The 21,408-nt window shown below is 37.3% G+C and overlaps 1 protein-coding gene and 1 long non-coding RNA gene across 2 annotated transcripts; both read left to right on the forward strand.

Moving 5' to 3' along the window:
- Nucleotides 1–2,109: 2,109 nt before the first annotated feature.
- LOC125257898 lies at nucleotides 2,110–2,953 on the forward strand. The gene is made up of 3 exons (XR_007182473.1): nucleotides 2,110–2,147; nucleotides 2,325–2,422; nucleotides 2,666–2,953. It is a non-coding gene; the product is annotated as an uncharacterized LOC125257898 (long non-coding RNA).
- Nucleotides 2,954–6,424: 3,471 nt separating this feature from the next.
- Nucleotides 6,425–20,235, forward strand: LOC125257822 (mucin-3A-like). Its single transcript, XM_048174569.1, has 9 exons — nucleotides 6,425–6,506; nucleotides 8,529–9,824; nucleotides 13,911–14,384; nucleotides 16,328–16,591; nucleotides 17,558–18,097; nucleotides 18,662–18,910; nucleotides 19,022–19,291; nucleotides 19,442–19,539; nucleotides 19,834–20,235. Exons 1-9 carry the CDS (start codon nucleotides 6,476–6,478, stop codon nucleotides 19,912–19,914), a joined length of 3,303 nt encoding a protein of 1,100 aa, XP_048030526.1. The 5' UTR covers nucleotides 6,425–6,475; the 3' UTR covers nucleotides 19,915–20,235.
- Nucleotides 20,236–21,408: the final 1,173 nt, after the last annotated feature.

Here is a 21,408-nt window from a genome sequence, read left to right on the forward strand (position 1 = left end):
ATTTTTGCTTTTATTATTTTTATCCTCTCATACTTTTATATCCGCGTAAGATAATGAAACCATCCGCGATCTAATAACTAGTCGTTTCGTACCTGCTCGTTATGTGTGCGTCAGAACTGTTTACTCCCACTAGCATTCCCACAGGCGCTGCATGTTGCAAAGTCACAAGGCGGCGCTGTTGCGCGTTCTACAAGCTCGCGCAACAGCGCTTCAGACTGCTTCAAAGTGATTCTCAATCAATGAAAAGCGCAGATTTATGCCAAGCGATTGCTAATGAACTCAAGTTGATGAATTATTACAAAGTCTACTTCCTGGCCTTTATATAAAATGTTTTAGACGATTGTAAGAATCTGAAGGATCAGCCTGCAATAGATCAGACATTTCAAAATAAGAGTCCCGGTGTATTTCGGGCTTGTTTATAATTAAAAGTCACACGCTAAGTTTTTTCTCTTTCTTTTGGGCATTATTGGTATTTTGGTTACACAATAAATTGTATTTAATTTGATTTCCATTTAATTCATAGTAAATTATTTTAGTCTCCCCCACAGGAAGAAAAGACTAAGAACATATTTGACACATATATTATTCATTTTATAAATTTTACTAGTAAAATCTGTGTCCCATTCACTGAGAGAGACACTATATGACAGCAAGGAGAACATACAAAAAGGTGAAACATTTAAATGCTGTAATTTTGCATAATTTACAATGCATAATAATGCATAATATTAGTATGTAATTAAATGTAATATGCTGTGCAATTAAAATTAATTTCAATAAATAAAAATACTGTTAAAAATCACACATTATTTGTTTGTCACATGTAGTAGACGATTTTTGTGCTGTGGGTAATAGGAGGATTTTTCACCTGGCTACCACCGCAAGTATATTTCAAACCTGTGGGAAGCACTGAGAGCGTGTACAAGAATGGCTGTGGAATTGGATGTGAGAAATGGACAGAGACGGCTGATGTTCCGTAGATGGAAATATGCAGACCGAGTAATATTGTTCACACGCGTTTCAAAAAGTACTATCAAGGACGACACCCAGACTTTTAACCTGGAAAGATTGAGAGATTATAGAATTATCAATGGAAAGTGAATCTAATTTCTGAAAAAAAAAAAAAAATCAGAATTGCTTAAAAAAGGTAATTGGGACTTTTTATCTTAAAATTTGGACTTTATAGAGTTAATAACTCACAATTCTGAGAAAAGAAGTCTGAAATATAAACTGTCAGTTGCAAACAAAAAAAGTCTTATTGTGTGAAATAAAAAGTCACAATTGATTTATTTTTTATATTCTGTGGCAGAAACAAGCTTCCACAAACAGCTGAAGGAGTTTTTAAGAGTGAAAAAAAGTAGTCCAAATGACTGCTTGATTTTTTTAAGCCTGCATTCAACAATGTTACCATTTCCTAAATTCTAACAGACTGCTCGTTTTCTTCTCTCTCTCTCTTTCTCTCTCTCTTTTTTTTTTTTTTTTATGCAGGCCCGAAAACTGTGATCCTCTCTTTGGATGTCACAAGCAAGTGATCCATAACAGCCAGCTGGACATTAGTACATGGGAATTATGAAAAATTCAATGTGACGATTGAAACAACTCAAATCTCTCTTAAACTATTTTAACTTTGCCACTACTAAGTTGACTTGAATTACACTTTCCGTGGCCTGATGGCAGCAGTGAATTACACCGTTACAGTTGTCACTCTTAATGGTGACCTGAGAAGTAACCCCTGCTACAAAGTCAAAGTACACCGGTGAGTAATTAATACGTTGCGATTGCTATTTTTATACCATTTGTCTAGAAGCTTCAAAGGCCTAACCATCTTCATCAGCTTTTCAGTTCAACTATATAACATCTCACATTATCAATCCACAGTCCCTGTTAGTCCTAGTTGGGTAAATGCCACCTCTGACAAAACTAACATAAAAGTAACCTGGGGAGCTCCAGAAGACTCAAAGAATGCCTCGATTGACTATTCTGTGCAGTATGGCACTGCTTTCTGGAAAGAACATTCTGAAATGACAACAGATAAAACAAGCATCAGCTTTACTAATTTAAAACCAGGAACAAAATATGACTTTAATGTCAGTGTTGTGGCTGGAAATTTGATACAAGTTTTCCAGTCAACGCTTCTGCAAAAACAGGTAAAGAGACTACATTTTGTTTATAAAGCAAACATTTGGCTTTTTTATACATCTTTTGGGTATCATAACTATGCTATTTTAACAAGTTATTAAAATGCTTTGCTGAGACATGTCTTTGAGATTATAAGAATGTTTTTGAATATCTCTTGTTTTAAATCTGTCTTTGTTTGTTTCCAGAGCCTGAGAAGAAGACACTGATCCTCACAATGTTGTGCTCCTCTCAAACGCCACTTCAGTGTGAAAAAAATGAAACTCAGGCTGATCTATTAAAAGAGGTGAGGAGATGTTCGACTTTACACTAACAGAATTATCATTGAAATGAATGTACATTAGAAATAAAGATGACAATTGAAGAAACCTTGATCAAGAGTTAGATTACGATTAATATTATGGAAGTCATTTTCACTATTGATAAATGCTTAGTACGGATTATGTAAACCTTTTTTTTTTCTTGAAGGCTCAATTTAAAAACAAAAGATTCAAGTGAAATAAACTAAAATTTCCATTCTGTCTTTCAGCTGGACAAAACATTTTATAAGAAATTTGAAGACTCGGTCCACTGGAAGCTGAAGTGGGTGGAGAGAAAGGTGAACAATCCTTAAAAGCTAATTTTTTGTATGCCATACAAGATTCTGCTCCATTTTAAGTTGAAATGACTTGATTTGATTATACTTAAAAACTTAAGACAGCAAGTTGACTTTTTTTTATACACTCTAAAAAATAAAACATTGGTTCAACAAAAAAAAATATGTTAACGTTTCCACTAGAATTTTTAACTTAAGCCAATTGGGAGAATTACATTAATTCAAAGCAATATTTTGAGTTGATCCAACATAATGTTTAAGTAAGGTGAAGATGTTTTTTTTGCCACAATAAAAACACATTTCTAAGTAACATGAACTTAATAATTGTCAACAGGAATGCAACTATTTATGTTGATCCAACATAATGTTTTAAGTAAGGTGAAGATGCTTTTTGGACACAATAAAATGCATTTCTAAGTAACATGATCTTACCAAGCATCGCTTCTCACCATGATGGTAAATCTCCAAAAACCCACATTAACACATTAACTCTTCTAAATTAGCATAACAAAACACTAATTACTGCTAAATCTCCCTCACCATTAATCTTGTGCAAAAAAACATTATATAACACTTAATTTTAACATGTACTCTCCCTTTCAAGTGCCATGGGCAAAGCATGATGGGAAATATAAATCCCAGCCCAGTGTTCATACAACTCAAAACAATGAAACACGTTTACACGTCATCAGATTGTATTTTACATTAACAGAACTTAAAATTAAATACATTTTTGATTAACTGAAAATGTTAAACTATTACAAGTTATGATAGTATATTGAATCAAAATAGGCATAATTTGTGTGTCATCCAAGCTCAATAAAATAACAATTACAAGTAAAAAGTCTAACAGCATTTCAGAACTTGATTTTTTATTTCACAACAATATATATATTTAAGTAATGACTAAAGGTCCCCTGAATTCGTTTTTAGAGTGTAGTAGCTAACATGAAAAAACTATTACTGAAAAAATAATAATGAAATGTGTGATTTGTTTTGTTTTCTGATCGTGATTTCGGATTTTGTTGTTTAGCAGACACTTTTAAGCTTTTCTTGAAAGATGCTCTCAGTAGTTTGGGTTCTCATTGGTTTTCAATTGCATTTTTTTTTTCTTTTCACAAAATGCAGACCTGTATACTGTGAATATTGTGGTGTGATGATAATTTACTGTAGTCGAGGGAAATATAATTCATTTGTGTAACACTGTAACATTGTAATCATTTTTGTCAGTGACGTTTGTTATAGCTGCATGTGAATTGCAGTTTTAATTTTTATGGTGGAATTTTTACTGTTACTATTTTAGATTTTTTCGGGGATTGGTTTCATTATAAATAAATCTATTCCACATGCATTTGACAGCTTCATTTCACTACATTATACAAGTTCTCAGCATAATTACTGTCCTTCAGACACGCCAAATAATATGCACTGCAAAAAGGGATTTTCTTACTTTCCGTCTAGTTTTCCATTACAAATATCATAATTGCATTGTTGTTTATTGCATCACATCTTTTCAAAATGTACTATAAATAAAATATGAGGCTGCTAGCACAGAAATGTCTATATTCTCTATGACTGTCTCTATGACAAAATATATACATTCATTCATTATATATATACAGTACAATAAATACTGTACATGTATGCAGTAGATTTTATTATTCACTCGAAATGCACTAAAATAGTGCACTCTAAAAAGTGCTGGGTTGAAAATAACCCAAGTTGGTTTAAATATGTACAAACTCGGCGGTTGGGTTAAATGTTTGCCCAATCTGCTGGCACAAAAATGGCATGTTTTTGCTCACACCCAAATAAAGGCAAATTTAACAAGCTATAATAAATGATCTGTGCATGGGGTATTTGGAGCTGAAACTTTACAGACACATTCTGGAGACACCAGAGACTTATATCACATATCGTGAAAAGGGGCATTATAAGTCCCCTTTAAATAAAACATTAGTTTGTCCATATTTAACCCAACTTTGGTTGTTTTTCTCCCAGCAATGTAGGAAATAATCCATGTTGTCCATAGAACTGGAGAGCTTTTGCTAAGCGGATATGTTTACCATCCAATGCGGATCATCTTCCAATGGTTTAGTCTGTGAGAACATATAGTAAATAAACATAATGGCTTCTCAATTTGCAAAAGTATGTTTTTTTAAGGACATCATTGTGAATGAGCGTGTTGATGACTGCAGGAAATTCATGAGAATAAATGTGGAGCATATCCATTTCCTGAAGAGAAAATAATTTGCCTGTCATGCTGATTACGTGTATAGAGCAACACTGCAATGTAAATGACTCATGTTGCAGAACAAAAAACAGAAACCAAACAAGATTTTGCATGGGGTGAATCATAAAATGCCCTTCAAAACTGATGGTCAATGTGCACTAAATGTAAAATAACAGACCCAGAGCACATTTTAACTGCTGAATCCCTTCTTTAATGAGTCTCCATCACTCACAAACACCGTGTGTTTGCACATGCTGCCCAGCAGGACGAGGATAGATATTCACATACACAGAGAACAAGCCTTATCTTACATTGAAACATTTCCAGTTGTCCAGTTTTTTCAAAGGTTCATGTTTGCAGCTGAAGTTTTGTTCAGAAACAGGCGAGCTCAAGCATACAGTAATCACATTCAACTCCAGTTTGTCCATGTTAATTCTGGGATAAACAGTTTTGATGATGACCAAAACGTTCATCTCACGTCTGCAGACTGTTTTCATTCAATGAAGTTTATGTGATAATTGAGTGATTAATTAGGTTGTGTTGTCACCAGACAAGTCATCAGTGTTTGATTTAGTTGACCTTTTTCTTTTAGTTTCTCTGTTCTCTGACTGCTGTCACAGTGTGTTTATAAAACATTTATTGTGGCAAAAAAGCTGAGATAAAATGAGATTAGGTTCTGTTGGCTAAAAATTATGGTAATATACTTTGTACAGATGACAGCATTATCAAAAACTATCTCCGTTCACATGGATTCGCAAGAACGACTAAAAATACTCTATTACGCATACCAGACAAGTAGTTGGAAAAGTCACTTACAGAGCACTTGCATCAATTGCGCATGCCTATCCACCTTGTTTTTACGATTTACTGCACTTTGCTATTATTCTCATTATTTTCCTATAGTGGCAAATAAATAGGAAGTCTTGCACATTGACAGAAAACACATTACGTCCACAATGAAAACTACGGTGGATAGACTAAACACGTAATAGGCATGTGCACGTCATAACTGTTTTCACAGAATCACATTTTTGCAGTTTACACAGAAATAATATTGGTGTTGTTTCCAAAAGTTTGCATTTTCCACTAAAACACTGTTGTCATGTAAATGAACGGCCAAAGCGCATAAAAAGTTTTATAGTACAAAGAAACACTGATCATTGTAACGGTGACTGCAAAGAAAACAATCAACATCTAAACCTCTGTTATTCTTAATAAGAACTTCTGTAGACATCTGAGAGCCCAGCTATTTGCAAATTAGGTCAATGGAAATGTTGAGGTTTTCTATGCAAAGTCACTGAGTGAATAAATTGTTATTAGAGATCAGACTGTAGAGCACAGAATCACAACAGGACGATCAGTGGACAGGAGAGTATTGCAAACAGTAGAGTATTGCAAACAGTTGAGTCAATAAAGTAACCTATTGAAGAGTCTAATTGTCTGTCTAGTGTAGCATTTCCCATCGTGACCTGAGATTGACAACCAGCGAATCGTCAAGAAGCAGATGTGAGATGAGCTCACTGTGGCTGCCACTTCTACTAAGTAAGTCTGTAAACTAACAAAAGCCTTTATAGCTAACATGTGTAAGCCTATATTTGCAGAGAGGATACACGCATACACTACAGGTCAAAAGCTTGGAATAATTCAGATCTTTTCTGTTCACCAGTGCTGGATTTATCTGATCAAAATACAGTTAAAACAGTATTATTGTGAAATATGTTTACAAATTAAAAATGTATCCTTGATGCTAAGCTGATTTACTCCAGTCTTCAGTGTCGCATGATGCTTCAGAAATCATTCTAATATGCTGATTTGCTGCTCAAGAACATTTATGATTATTATCAATGTTGAAAACAGTTGTGCTGCTTCATATTTTTAAGTCTTAAAAGACTTATTTCAAAAACATAAAGAATATGTTAATTATCCAAATGTTTGACCGGTAGTGTATATATAATGCCTTTTTGAAGACTATTAAATATCAAGAGGACATCTTGCATGTTTCTTAAGACTTTTGTAAGGTTACAAGTACATTTATTCATTTAATATCATGTGTGGACAGTTGTGCAACTGTTCCTTTTCAAATCCACTCCCACAGTTTGAATTTACATCCTCAAAAGTTTCCTGGTAAAAAAAAACCCCTGGGTTGCATAAAGTTTGCATAACCAAGCCTAAATAATGAGCTTTGTTCCTTATACTTGGATTGATTTCACAGTAACCCCCACTAGAAATTTTACATCCCCAGAACATTCTCAGAACTTGCCCACTGGTGTTAAGGACATTCCCAGTATGTTCAGAGACGGTCACAATGTTCTTTTAAGGTTAGGGGGGCGTTATTTGGTGGACCTTCAGGGAACATTCATATTTATGGGACTATTACTATAGGACATTCTGTTAACTTCCCAAATGTCCTCTTTGTAACATTCTCATGCGACCAAAAATAACCAAAATAGAACATCAAACTCATATTGGGAACATTATTAAATGACCAACAGAGGTCCTGTGTGGGAACGTTCTGTTAATGTCCCAAATATCCTCTTTGTAACGTTTATTTCTGACCATAAAATAACCAAAATGGAACGTCCTCCTGAAGTCATATAAGGACATTTTAGGAACGTCCTGAATGTTCTGTAAAGGTTCTGAATTTTCGTCACCTTTATAGAACTTTTAGAGAGTGTTGCACAAGGTCCTGAGAACGTCACCTTCTACATGTGACATGCATAAATGGTGAACCATTAACAGTTTTGTAAGCTTCAAATGTTCTCTGTTGCAACTGTCTAATGTCAGTTCAGTAAGAAAACTTTCACTTTTATTGAAGATACAATCTCTGAACGTATTTCTAGATATTTTACCTGGATACTAATGCAAACTTACTTAACCCTCTGGTGCCCTTTGGTTACTTTTAACAATTTTTTTTTTAAGAAAAATTATGTCATCAAAATGCTATGACACTTGGTGACACTTGGTGGTTTTGTGTAAAAAGCGGCAAGCGGCAACATTTTTGATAACTGTAACAAAACTTTTATGGCCGGCAGAATATTTTGTTGTATAAATATATACAATATATCAGAAGGAAGAGAGAGCTTCTCGTTTTAAACAAACAAAAACATTTTATTCAAGCTTCATGCATTCTTGAATGTGGGTATTTCTTTTAAAAAAAAGCAACATTTTGAGCAAAAAGTTTAAAAATTGTGTTTTTGTCAAAGACCTTGTCCTGATGGGATTCAGAACGATAATCAAAACAAAGATGGAGTAGATTGAGTTTATCAACACCCTCAAAGCTTCACAGTCCTATACCTCTTCTACATTTAATTTGGAAAATTCGGAAACATGGAAATCCAGAAAAACTCATAAATGGCGAGGAAGTGAATTACATAAAATCTCATCAATGCTGGGGAAAGAGTTAAAAAAAACATTATTGAAAAAAGTTACATTTGAGGTATTCAGACATTTTTGACTGGGATGAGTATGAGTGTGATCCCTAAATGAGGAGCACCAGAGGGTTAAGGGAAGTATTATTTTTGAGGTGTATGCAAATGTCACAACAACTTAATTATTCACATTCAGGCTCAGTCATATGGGCAGAGGAGGATTATTTTCATATTTCCCCCAATGCCACATGGGACAACTACACTTTCCCTGACCGAAATACCACATGGGATGAGGCCAGGGACCACTGCCAGAAATGTTTCAAAGAACTGACGACCATCACCAGTAGAAACGTCCACCTCATTGTGCAGGAGGACGCCTCTTTGGACTACTGGATCGGGCTGCGCAGAAGTTACAATGGCACCGTCTCATGGTCCAGATGGTCCAATGGGAAACCCATTACTTATCAGAATTGGTACCCTGGTCATCCTGTGCCAAATAAAGAAAAGAAAATGATTCCTAGATGTTTCTCAACTACAGAAACTCCACCGAGCACCTTAATAACTACTACAACACAAACCTCTCCAGTAACTACTCTGGTAACCTCTCCAGAAACCTCTCCAGAAACCTCTCCAGTAACCTCTACAGTAACTACTCTGGTAACCTCTCCAGAAACCTCTCCAGTAACTACTCTGGTAACCTCTCCAGAAACCTCTCCAGTAACCTCTACAGTAACTACTCTGTTAACCTCTCCAAAAACCTCTCCAGAAACCTTTACAGTGACTACTCTGGTAACCTTTCCAGAAACCTCTCCAGAAACCTCTCCAGTAACCTCTACAGTAACCTCTACAGTAACCTCTCCAGAAATCTCTCCAGAGACATCTCCAGAGACATTTCCAGAAACATCTCCAGAGACATTTCCAGAAACATCTCCAGAGACATCTCCTCCTAACACACCAGAAGATACATGTCCTATACTGACTGGAATCCTCGATTGCTTAAATATAACATATTATGATCTTGAAGATGTAGTGCAAAATTGCACATGTGTGAAACCCGAGATTGTCACCCCTAAGACCACAACAGATTGCACCACCCCTCATGCCACCACATTTAGCACCATCTTTAGTACCACAACATCTGGCACCACAACAGAGAGCACCACGTCAGAAAGCACCTCGTCAGAGAGCACCACGACAGAAAGCACTACATTAGAAAGCACCACATTAGAAAGCACCACGACAGAAAGCACCACGACAGAAAGCACCACGACAGAGAGCACCATGTCAGAGAGCACCACATCAGAAAGCACCATGACAGAAAGCACCATGTCAGAGAGCACCACGACAGAGAGCACCACAGCCAGCAACTGCATCTTCGAACCCGAGCCAGATCCTGACGTGTACATCGAGGATGCTTGCGTGGTCCTGCTCAGCTATGGCATGTGGAAAGAAGTAAATTGCAATGAAAGTCAACACTTCATCTGTTATGATGGTAAGGCCTTTGTTTTAGAGCACATCATATTGTTCAATTTATATTGTTGGCACTCTTGCTCTCTTCAAAATAAAGGTACCAAAAGTGGGTTTTCATAGCGATGCCATAGAGCAAGGGCTCCCAAACTTTTCCACTCCATGACCTATGCATCTAATCTAGTAGACCCACCAAAATATATGAGAAAGTTTGATATGACAGAAATCAAGTGTTTATAATGAATAATGCCAACTGAGAGGCTTAATAATAAACCAAGGCGCTCTGAGCCTGTGAAAACACTGCAGGTCATATGTGCGCACTTCACTTTAAAACACAAATCACAGCCTTTGCAATTCGAAAATCGCACTGAGCAACATTGCGAAATCATTTCAATGTTGGTATATTGTGCAGATTAAATGGTTCTTGTGTATACGTGTCATTAACTGAAATTTAAATCTAGTGACTGCGCAACCCACCTTTCCCTTTCAAGGGAACTTGTGCTGCGTCAAGCTCTTTGGGAACGCCTCTGCGTGATTGCATTGTGAAGCACATGTGAAATCTGTCCAATGGCGTGACAGAACGTCATAGGCGGGTGACGTCATGACTAGGAAACTATAAAGCACACCCGAACCAAGCAGTGTTAGCTTCTGTGTCTTCAGTAAGCACTCTCTGTGAAACTGTCTTATTTATTGTTGTTTGTCTACCACGTTTTTCAAGCACACACAAAGACATTATTATGGTGACTAAAGTGCAGCAATTCAGGCCGTGTGCGTCTCCTTGCCCTCGCTACAACACGGCGACAGATTCACATGAGCTTTGTGTTGTTTGCCTGGGAGTGGAGCATGCCCAGTCAGCCCTCGAAAGGGCTGGCTGCGTGCACTGCGAGCAGATATCTATGAAGACGCTCCGCTCCCGCCGGGCGCTTTTTGAGGAAAAGGCACAGCGAAGGCACAGCCGAGGCATGCAAATGGATCTTGCAAATGGCCCCGCACCTTCTCTGCCTTTACCTGCAGGACCCAGCACTTCATTTCAGGAGGTAGAAGCATGCTCTGCGGTTTCTTCTGCCCCTGGTGAAGCGCCGATGCTGCAGCGATCTAGTTCTGAGGAACAAGACGTTGTCAGCATCGACCATGTTGAGGATTCGCCACCTCACACACAAGCATATGAGGAGCTTGTGGAGGTTGTAACCAGAGCGGTGGCCAGATTGAACATAAGATGGCCAGCCGAGAAACAGGAAACACATCAGTCCAGTTTATGAGATAAGCGCTTCCTTCCTTCTCGCGCACAACCTCCACGCCGGGGCTTGCCTTTCTTTCCCGACCTCCACACTGAGGTGTCGAGGACGTGGAATAGACCGGCCTCCTATCGGGTCTACAGTCCCCAGATATCGAACTATAGCAACATCATGGGACTAAAAAGGCATGGCTATGGGGAGATACATCGGGTGGAAGAGACGCTTGCGAGCTATCTCTCCCCTGAGTCGGCAGCCTCCCTCAAAGCCCCGAGGTTACCCACTAAACTGTTACGTACATCATCTGCTTTAGTGGGTAAAGCATACTCTGCAGCAGGTCAGGCAACGGCTTGTTTACACACTATGGCCGTCCTCCAAGCATATCAAGCTGACCTGCTGAAAGACCTCGATGAGGGTGGGGAAGTCAGTCGCGAGGCATTCGCAGAGCTCAGAAAAGCTACAGATCTTTCTCTCCGTGCTACCAAGGAGACCGCCAGATCTATTGGGTGGTCTATGGCAGCCCTGGTGGCCACGGAGAGACACCTCTGGCTCAACCTCGCTGACATGAAAGACAGAGATGGATCTTTTCTTCTGGATGCCCCGCTTATGCCGCCTGGCCTCTTCGGCGACTCAGTTAATACAGTCGTCGAGAGGTTTCAGGAAGCCAAGAAGCAAGTCGTTCCCCGCCGTTCTCAGGTCTCAGGGACTGCTGGGCGGGAGCAGTCCCAACCGAGTATGAGCTCCTCTCACAGGGCGCAACAAAAAGTGAGCGTTGCTTCCCGTGCCCCCCCCCCCGCAGAAAGACTGGGGACGGGTCAGCGTTCACAACCGAAGCCAAGGGTAAGACGGATCTGAGGACCGTCATTATCCAGTGGAAGGCTTCGGGAAAGAAGTCCTGACGCCAGTGGTGACAGGCTTCTGAGGGCAGTCCCCTCCGGGGCGAGTCGGTATCCACCTCAGTACACGGTGCCCGTCTTGGGGCCTTTCTGCCAACCCTGCCACCTCACATGCTTCAGGCCGCAGCGGCTCTCACAGAAACGAATATCCCAGTGTCCACCCGGCAATGTAGTGGCGCTGGGGTGTTCATTCCCTCGGAGGGTTGCTTCCTGCCAGTTTGCTGCTTCAGGACACCGAGCTGGTCGTACATCAAACACCAGAGGTCAGTCTTGAGAGACTGATTCCCTTAGTAGATTCTTTGGCAGCATGGAAACTTCTGTCAAACGTATCTCAATGGGTCCTGTGCACAGTAGAATTTGGGTACAGAATTTAGTTCGGGTTGCGACCGCCCAGGTTCAATGGGGTGCTATTCACCGAGGTGAGCCCCGAGCAGGCTCTGGTTATGGAACAAGAAGTACAGACTCTCTTGCAAAAAGAATCTATAGAAAGGGTTCCTTCTTCCAGCAGGGAGTCAGGGTTTTACAGCCGGTACTTCATAGTTCAGAAGAAGGATGAAGGGTTGCGTCCCATTCTAGATCTGCGCCTATTAAATCGCTCCATCAAGAAGCTCAAGTTCAGAATGCTAACTCTGAAGCAAATCGTGTCACAAATCAAGGACTGGTTTGTCACGATAGCGCGAGTTCCCATGAAAGGGAACGTCTCAAGTTACGTATGTAACCATGGTTCCCTGAGAGGGAACGAGACGCTGCATCATGTCACCATACTCCCAGCATACCTGTGACTGACTTACCTTGACTTTTCAGAAGCTAACACTGTTTGGTTCGGGTGTGCTTTATAGTTTCCTGGTCATGACGTCACCCGCCTATGACGTTCCGTCACGGCATTGGACAGATTTCACATGTGCTTCACGACGCAATCACGCAGAGGCGTTCCCAAAGCGCTTGACGCAGCATCTCATTCCCTCTCAGGGAACTATGGTTACATGCATAACCTGAGACGTTTTCTTCTCTGCGACCCACAGTTTGAAAAACCCTTGAAATAGGGTAATATAAAGGAACCATTTTTTGTTCCCCAAACAACCTTTCAGTAAACAGTTTCAAGTTTAAGAACATTTAAAAAATCTAAAGAACCTTTATAGACTAAAAGAAACCTTTTGTGCAGTGGAAAAACTCAATGGATGTAGAGTTTTAATGGATTTCAATTGATTTGAAGTTTTGACTAATATATTTTTTAATTCATTTATTATTTTAATAACATTTCATGAATTAAACAGCTCATTATCACTAGAAAATTATTATGTTACCAGTGAAATAACCTACTACATGTGACAAGTATTATGCAAGAATTTCATATGCAAGACATGTCTTCTATATAGAACCTTTTTTGGCATAAAGTGTTCTTTAAAATTGAGCCAAGAACTCAAGGGTTCTACACTGAACAAAATTATAAATGCTATAAACTTTTGTTTTTGCCCCCATTTTTCATGAGCTGAACTCAAAGACCTAAGACTTTTTCTGTGTACACAAAAGGCCTATTTCTCTCAAATATTGTTCACAAATCTGTCTAAATCTGTGTTAGTGAGCATTTCTCCAAAAAATAGTCAGTATCTGGTGTGACCACCATTTGCCTCATGCACTGCAACACATCTCCTTCGCATAGAGTTGATCAGGTTGTTGATTGTGGACTGTGGAATGTTGGTCCACTCCTCTGCAATGGCTGTGTGAAGTTGCTGGATATTGGCAGGAACTATAGAACCCTTTTTTTCTAAGACTGACACACTTAAAAATAAAATAAAGGTTCTTTATTCCATTGCACAAAAGTTTCTTTAAAATGCAAGAAGGTTCTTTAGATTATTAAAATGTTCTTCACACTGAAACAAACATGTTTGAACTGTTCACTGAAAGGTTCTAAACCTTTACTTTTAAGTGTAGTCAACCTGTACGTTTCTGCCGATATACATTGTTGCACTTATCTGTCCGTAGAGCGCTTCATTGGCGAAATATCCATTACCAATGTGACAACAAGAGTGTGGAAACTGAGCTGGAGTGAGGCACCTGGTAACATTACTCACTACAGAGTGGAATTAACTAGGAACAAGACAAAAGAGAAACTGATCTGGAGTGAGGCACCTGGAAACACCACTTACTCCACAGTGGAAACAACTGGGAACCAGACAAACCAGACCCTGAGCTCGAGTGAGGCACCTGGAAGCACTACTTATTCCACAGTGGGAATCGCTGGGATCCAGTCACTGAGCTCGAGTGAGGCACCTGGAAACACCACTCACTCCACAGTGGGAATCACTGGGAACCCAACAAACCAGACATTTAATAATAATAAAACTCGCCTGTATACATTCATAGAGGATCTGACACCAGGAAATCTGTACAGTGTTCAGGTGATTCCTGTGAAATGTGGCAGGGATCTCAATCCGCAGAATATCTCCTTCTATACCAGTAAGTAGACATGGACTTGCACAAGTGTTCAAAGTACAGCACAAGTAAAGGGTAATGTACAGTCTATCACCATGAGTTTATTTTCTAATAATGACCAGCTGACTGTTCATTATCTCACTTATTACACGGCTACTCACCCAATAAATAATTGCATGGATGTGATTTATTGATTTGAGTTTAAATTTTTAGTTTAAAACAATCAAGTAATATTAATACTCAAATCCTTTGAGGGTTTTTTTCACCACAATAACCGCAAGATGGCACCAAGTGCATTTGTAAGATTGACCAATGAGAAGAGAGCCGTATAATAATAAGGTGCACATTTTATGACTATTATAAGATCTGCTATGTTTATATGAATTTATTTACATTTTACTTGTACTTATTTAAAGTGTCCCTATTATGCTATTTTCAAGGTTCACAATTTTGTTTTAGAGGTCGCCTACAATAGGTTTACATGCATCCAAGCTTAAAAAACCCTTTCATTTTCTCATAATATCCATTGCAGCATCAGCTCTTTTTTCATAGTGTCTAAAACAGTTTGATCAAGTATGCGGTCTCTCTAAGAGCCTGCTCTGCTCAGCTTAGCAGGCACGTGCACACATAGACAAAAAAGGGGCTTGAGCCCCCTGCCCTTTTTTCCGGGGTGCTTTTTTTTTTTTTTTTAATAAATTAATATATATTCCTGTTTGCGCACAGCTTCCCTGTCAAACAAATATATTTACTGAATAAAACAAATAAAAAAAAAATACTATATCAGGTCGGCTTTGTCGAGTTCAGATGCCCTCACTCCGCGACGCTCTATTCATTCATCCTTAGAGTAAAAGACATGGAAGCAAAAATGGACCAAAATATTAAAATTGTCTACTTCATGAAAGAAGTATTCCAATAACACCAAAAAAATTATCAAAGGGAATCTTTGATCTTTGAAACTTCTACATTCTCAAACAGCTATATTATACAATACATGAAAGGTAATATCTGAAAAAGCATAATGGGGCACTTTAAAGGATTAGTTCACTTTCAAATGAAAATTTCCTGATAATTTACTCACCCCCATGTCATCCAAGATGTTCATGTCTTTCTTTCTTCAGTCGAAAAGAAATTAAGGTTTTTGATGAAAACATTCCAGGATTTTCCAAATGGTTGAAGGTCAAAATTACAGTTTACAGTGATCCCAGACAAAAAATAATGGTCTTATCTAGAGAAACCATTGCTCATTTTCTACTTTTTTTTTTTTTTAATTTTTTTATTTATACGTTTTAACCATAAATGCTCATCTTGAACTAGCTCTCTTCTTCTTCTCTATTTGAAATCCGGTAGTGTAGACACTGCTAAGTGTATTACTGCCCTCCTCAGGTCAAAGTTTGAACTAAGTTGTCATATACAATATGCTAGTGCAAGTATATAACAATTAGTTCAAACTCTGACCTGAGGAGGGCAGTAATACACTTAGCAGCATCTACACTGCTGGAATTCTAATAGAGAAGAAGAAGAAGAGAGCTAGTTCAAGATGAGCATTTATGGTTAAAACTTATATCATTTATTTATTTTTTATTTTTTTTTAGAAAATGAGTGATGGTTTCTCCAGATAAGACTCTTATTCCTCATCTGGTATCGATGTAGAACGTTTTGAAGATGCAATAAAAAATTAATTTTGACCTTCAACCATTTGGGCTCCATTGAAGTCCATTATATGGAGAAAAATCCTGGAATGTTTTCATCAAAAACCTTAATTTCTTTTCGACTGAAGAAAGAAAGACATTCCATCTTGGATGACATGGGGGTGAGTAAATTATCAGGAAATTTTAATTAGAAAGTCGACTAATCCTTTAACACATCCAAAATAGCATTATGTAGACCTATGCAGTGGCTTGTTTGAACAACAATCAATTTATTATTTTTCATCATGGTGACTAATGAGCATGCTGTTCCTCTTTTAGTACCCTCTCCTGTGAAAGATCTGACCGTAGTGAACGTGACAACTGATACTGTCAGCCTCAAATGGAGTATACCAGAAGGAGACTGTGACTTCTATAAAGTATATGTCAAAAACGTGTTGGGTCAGGTAGAAAAGATTCATAAATATACAAGTAAAGAGTGCACTATTATGGATCTAACTCCAGGCAACAAGTATGAATTCATAGTTACAGCTACAGTGAACGAGACTACTGAAGGTGTACCGAACAGCGTTTCTGATTACACCAGTAAGTGGAGAAATCTTCATGCTTGACTGTATCATGAAAGAACGTCAATAGCTATGTTTCCAGTTTTGTGAATAAATCAGCGTTTCCATCCCATGTGTTCAAAAACAAAATTGTCACTTCCCCAGAGTTAAATCAGCTCTGCTCAGAGTACATATGGTCCCTCTCTAAATAGTGTAGAGAATATAACACTGATGCAGGGTTAAAGTTAATGAGATAATTAAGCAATTAATAAGGCTGTGACTTAAGTCACTTGTAGTTCTTGTGTTTTTTATTTCTTCAGTGATTCTGCTTGTTAACAGCAGGTGTTCATCACTAATGCACAATCATTACATAATTGCTTAATTATCTCATTAAATTTAACTCTGCTTCAGTGTTATTTTAACACTTTTTAGAGGGGGACCATATGTATTCTGAGCAGAGTTGATTTAACTCGGGGGATTTTGCTGTGCAGGCAATATAGCGCCAAATGAAGTTGCTGAAATCGGGAAATAAACTCATAATGTTATCCTTCGTTTGGATTGTAATCGTGTAAGACCCCCTAGGAATTAATCAAAATCTTTCTGATGACAGACTTTGCCTCAGGCGTTTCAGAACCAACACTGATTGGTTCACTGGTTAGTCCAGTTATCCAATCACATGCTCTGCTGAGGCAAGTTTTCTGTTGAGCATCGAAGGACTTAATCAGTTAATGTGTTTCCATTGTAGTTATTGTTCATATTCTCTAATCGGATACAAAAAAAGTCTGGCTCAAGAATTTGTGTAAATATTGGTATTTCCGTCTAAAGATTTTTTAAAAATGCAATACCACCAAAAAAAAAAAAAAAAAAACATAAAAGAGGTGGATGGAAACATAGCTATTGTCAAAGTAAATAACATTCCTGTGACCACAGCTTTCAAAAGACTAATCTTGATTAAAACTACATGTTTTTGATAAACTAACTGCTTTTGTTTGTATTTATTTTTCAGTACCTCCAATGGTTTCAGACCTAACATCAGCAAACAATGATAGCACAAATATAACAGCCTATTGGAAACTTAGTTCTGGGCAAAATATAAATTACCGCTATTGTCTTAAATTAGTCAGTAACACAGACAAGTGTACTGACTGCAACTTTGCAACAAAATGCATTACAAAAAACTGCACTGATGCAACAAACAGCAACATTACCACAAGCTGCAACATCACAGAAAACTGCAACAATGCACCAGACAGCAACATTACCACAAACCACAACATCACAGAAAACTGCAACAATGTAACAAACAGCAACATTACCACAAACCGCAACTTTACAGAAAACTGCAACTATACTACAGACAGCAACATTGCCACAAACTGTAGCATCATAAAAAACTGTAGCTTTTCAATAGACTGCGATACTACAGAAAACAAGCTCATACAAGTGAAAGATAAAAAAGATGGCGCCAAGTATTGTCTGTGTGTGGCTGCACTGACAAAGAATGGCACCCTGTCAGGAAAAATGGTTGGAATCCCAGCATACACACGTGAGTCTCATGCTCAGTTATTACATTACTGCTATAATTAAGGCATTTTATATCATGCATATAATTTCTAAATGAGAATTTCTAATATCAAGCTGTAAGCTTAGCGCATTAGATAAAGTTGAATGTGAGTTAACAGTCAAAAAAAAAAAAAAGAAAAGATCATTGTAATTTTAATCTCACAATCTTGGCATTTTTTCCTCACAATTGCAAGTTTATATCTCACAAATCTGACTTTTTTCCCTCCAATTGTGAGTTTATATCTCACAGTTGAGAAAAAAAATGTAGAATTGTGAGATATAAAAATCGCAACTACCATTTTTATTTTTTATTCCATGGTGGAAACGAGCTTCCATAAATGACTGAAGGAGTTTTTATGAGTGAAAAATATAGGCCTGTTTCACAGACAAGGCTTAGATTAAGCCAGGATTAGGCCTTAGTTCAATTAAGACATTTAAATAGCTTTTATAAATGTGCCTTAGCAAAAACTCATTACTGGTGTGCATCTTGAGACAAAACTATGGCCCTGACATATTTTAAGATTTTCTCTTCTCTTCTTTCATGCAGTCCCAAAAAGTGTGAGCCTCTTTTTATTCCCCGACTCCCAATACATATACACCAACTGGTCAATAGACGGGAATTATGAGAAATTCAATGTGATGATTAAAACGGCTAATAACACCCTGGAAAATATTACTCTTGCCAACTTGACTTACACTTTCAAAAACCTGAAGGCAGGAGTGGAGTACACCGTTACAGTTATCACTCTTAATGGTGATCTGAGAAGTCACGATTCTACAAAGTCAGCTTACACCAGTGAGTAATTATTACATTGTGATTACTATTTTTCTGACCATTTGTCCACTAGCTTAAATTACTGTCAGCTTTTCATTTCAGCTGTATAACATCTCACAAATCAATTCACAGAGCCTACTAAACCTGGGCCAGCCAAGGCTATCACACATGACAAAACTAGCATAACTGTAAGCTGGGAAGAACCTGCTGAGTCAACGGGGGCCAATATTTCCTATAAGGTGGACTATCATGCTCCTTTTTGGGGTGACAGAGATAACACAACTATAAAAAAGAGAGTGTACACCTTTTCTAATTTAAAATCAGGAACAAGATATAACTTTGATGTCAGAGTTTTGGCAGGAAATGATGAGAGTCCAGCAGTCTCTACTTATGCAGACACAGGTAAAGAACATTAAAGCAAACATTTGGCTTTGTTATTTACATCTATTGTGTGTCATGATGATTTTTTAGCATGTTATTAAAATGATTTGCTTTGTTGAGCTGTATTTTTTGCATATTTCTTGTGTTTTAAACCTGTCTGTTTGTTTCCAGAGCCTGAGAAGAAGACACTGACCCTCACAATGTTGTGCTCCTCTCAAACGGCACTTCAGTGTGAAAAAAATGAAACTCAGACTGAGCTATTAAAACAGGTGAGGAGATGTTCGACTACATAATTATCATGAAATGAGTGTACACAAGAAATAAAGATGATGATTAAAGAAATACAATGATCAACCTGATCACTGCCCGACACTTTTTGATTGATTATTTATTTGGAAATCAATACATTTGCACTATTATATTGATTTCACAAGCTTGTTTTAAAATTGAACAATATGTTTAAATTAAATCTTTGAAGGCCCAATTTAAAGATATAACATATGACATGCAAATGACTAAAATCAGCTGGAAAAGTAAACTAAAATTTCCATTCTGTCTTTCAGCTAAATGGTATATTTAAAGGAAAACTTCAGGAAAATGTCTACTGGAGGCTAAAGTGGGTGGAGAGGAAGAACAATCCTTAAGCAAAAACTAGGTTCAGCTGGATATCCAAGCAGTCATATTTGTTGTCGTTAATATTTCTTAACAAGATTACAAATTTGTATGATTTATATTTAACTCTGACTCTCTTTTTACAGTAACAGTGTCCTTTGACAAATCCCTATGACGTGGCCTATACTGTAAAAAATGTGATCAATAAGTCATGGCAACATATGTTTTTACATTACTTGTTTTACATAACTCATCAAAACAACTGAAGCAATTTCAGCTGTTTTTAAATGTTATACAAGATTCAACTCCATTTTTAAGTTAGTTCAAAATAATTTAAGTTGAAATTACAGTACTTGTAGAGCCAAATTGATTATACTTAAGTTTTTAAGTTGACGTTTTTTACAGAAACAAGAAAAATCTTGTTTCACAGAAAAATCACAGATACTGAAATTTTGTGTTTTAGTTTGGCTTCATGAAATGTGATTTTTTTTTTTTTTTTTTTTTATGCATTTAGCAGACGCTTTTATCCAAAGTGGCTTAGAAAAGAGGAACAAAACAGAGCCTGTCAGAGAGCCAATAACATTCGTAATATACAATGCCAGGTTTATTAGACATCTAGATTAAGAAACAAGCCAAAGAGGGAGGAATGCAGCGAAGAAATAGAAGATTTGAAACTTAGGACCAAATGTCCTCACAGGGATAGTAAAACCTGAAATCTTTGGCATTGCAGGGACATATTTTGGTCCCTATGAGGAAAACAGTTTAAATATCACACAAGATGGGTTTTCTTTTTTCTTTTGATAATGTAAAAATGCAGAAAGTTTGTATTTAGGTGTAGGGATAGAATATATGGTCTGTACGGTATTAAAATCATTATGTCTACGAAAACCCAGTGTGTGTTTATATGTTTGTGGGTTAAAGGTGAGGGATGGTGAAGTGCTTGTCTTGAGCTTCTTGATGTTCTCAGTAGTTTGGGTTCAGATTCTCGTAGTTTTTCAAACTTATTTCATTTTTTTTCTTGTCACAAAATGCAGACATATTCACTGTGAATAGTGTGGTGTGATGATTATATTTGCTATAGTTGAGGGAGCTATAATTCATTTTTGTTAATGACATTATAAATTTGCTATAGCTTCATGTGATCTACTTTTAATTTTCATGATGGATTATATATACACTATTTTGGATTTTTTTGGAGCTTGGTTTTCTTTATAAATAAAGCTATTACACATTGGTATGTTTGCTTTATTTCACTACATTATAATTACTTTCTTTCAGACGTCTGATATTCATTCACATCTCCAACCATGTCCTCCCTAATAAGATGCACTGCAAAAAGAGATTTTCTTAGTGTTTTTGTCTTGTTTTCCAGTACAAATATCTTAACGTTCATATAACAAGATACATTTACTAAAGCAAAATTACATAAGATAATAAGTTATGTTTTCTAAAAAAAAAAAAAATAAATACAGAATTAAAAACAAGACAAAATATCTGCTTCATTTTCTTTTGAATTAAAGGATTAG

This window comes from Megalobrama amblycephala, linkage group LG22 (genome assembly GCF_018812025.1).
Source record: "Megalobrama amblycephala isolate DHTTF-2021 linkage group LG22, ASM1881202v1, whole genome shotgun sequence".
Classification (NCBI taxonomy): Eukaryota; Metazoa; Chordata; class Actinopteri; order Cypriniformes; family Xenocyprididae; genus Megalobrama; species Megalobrama amblycephala.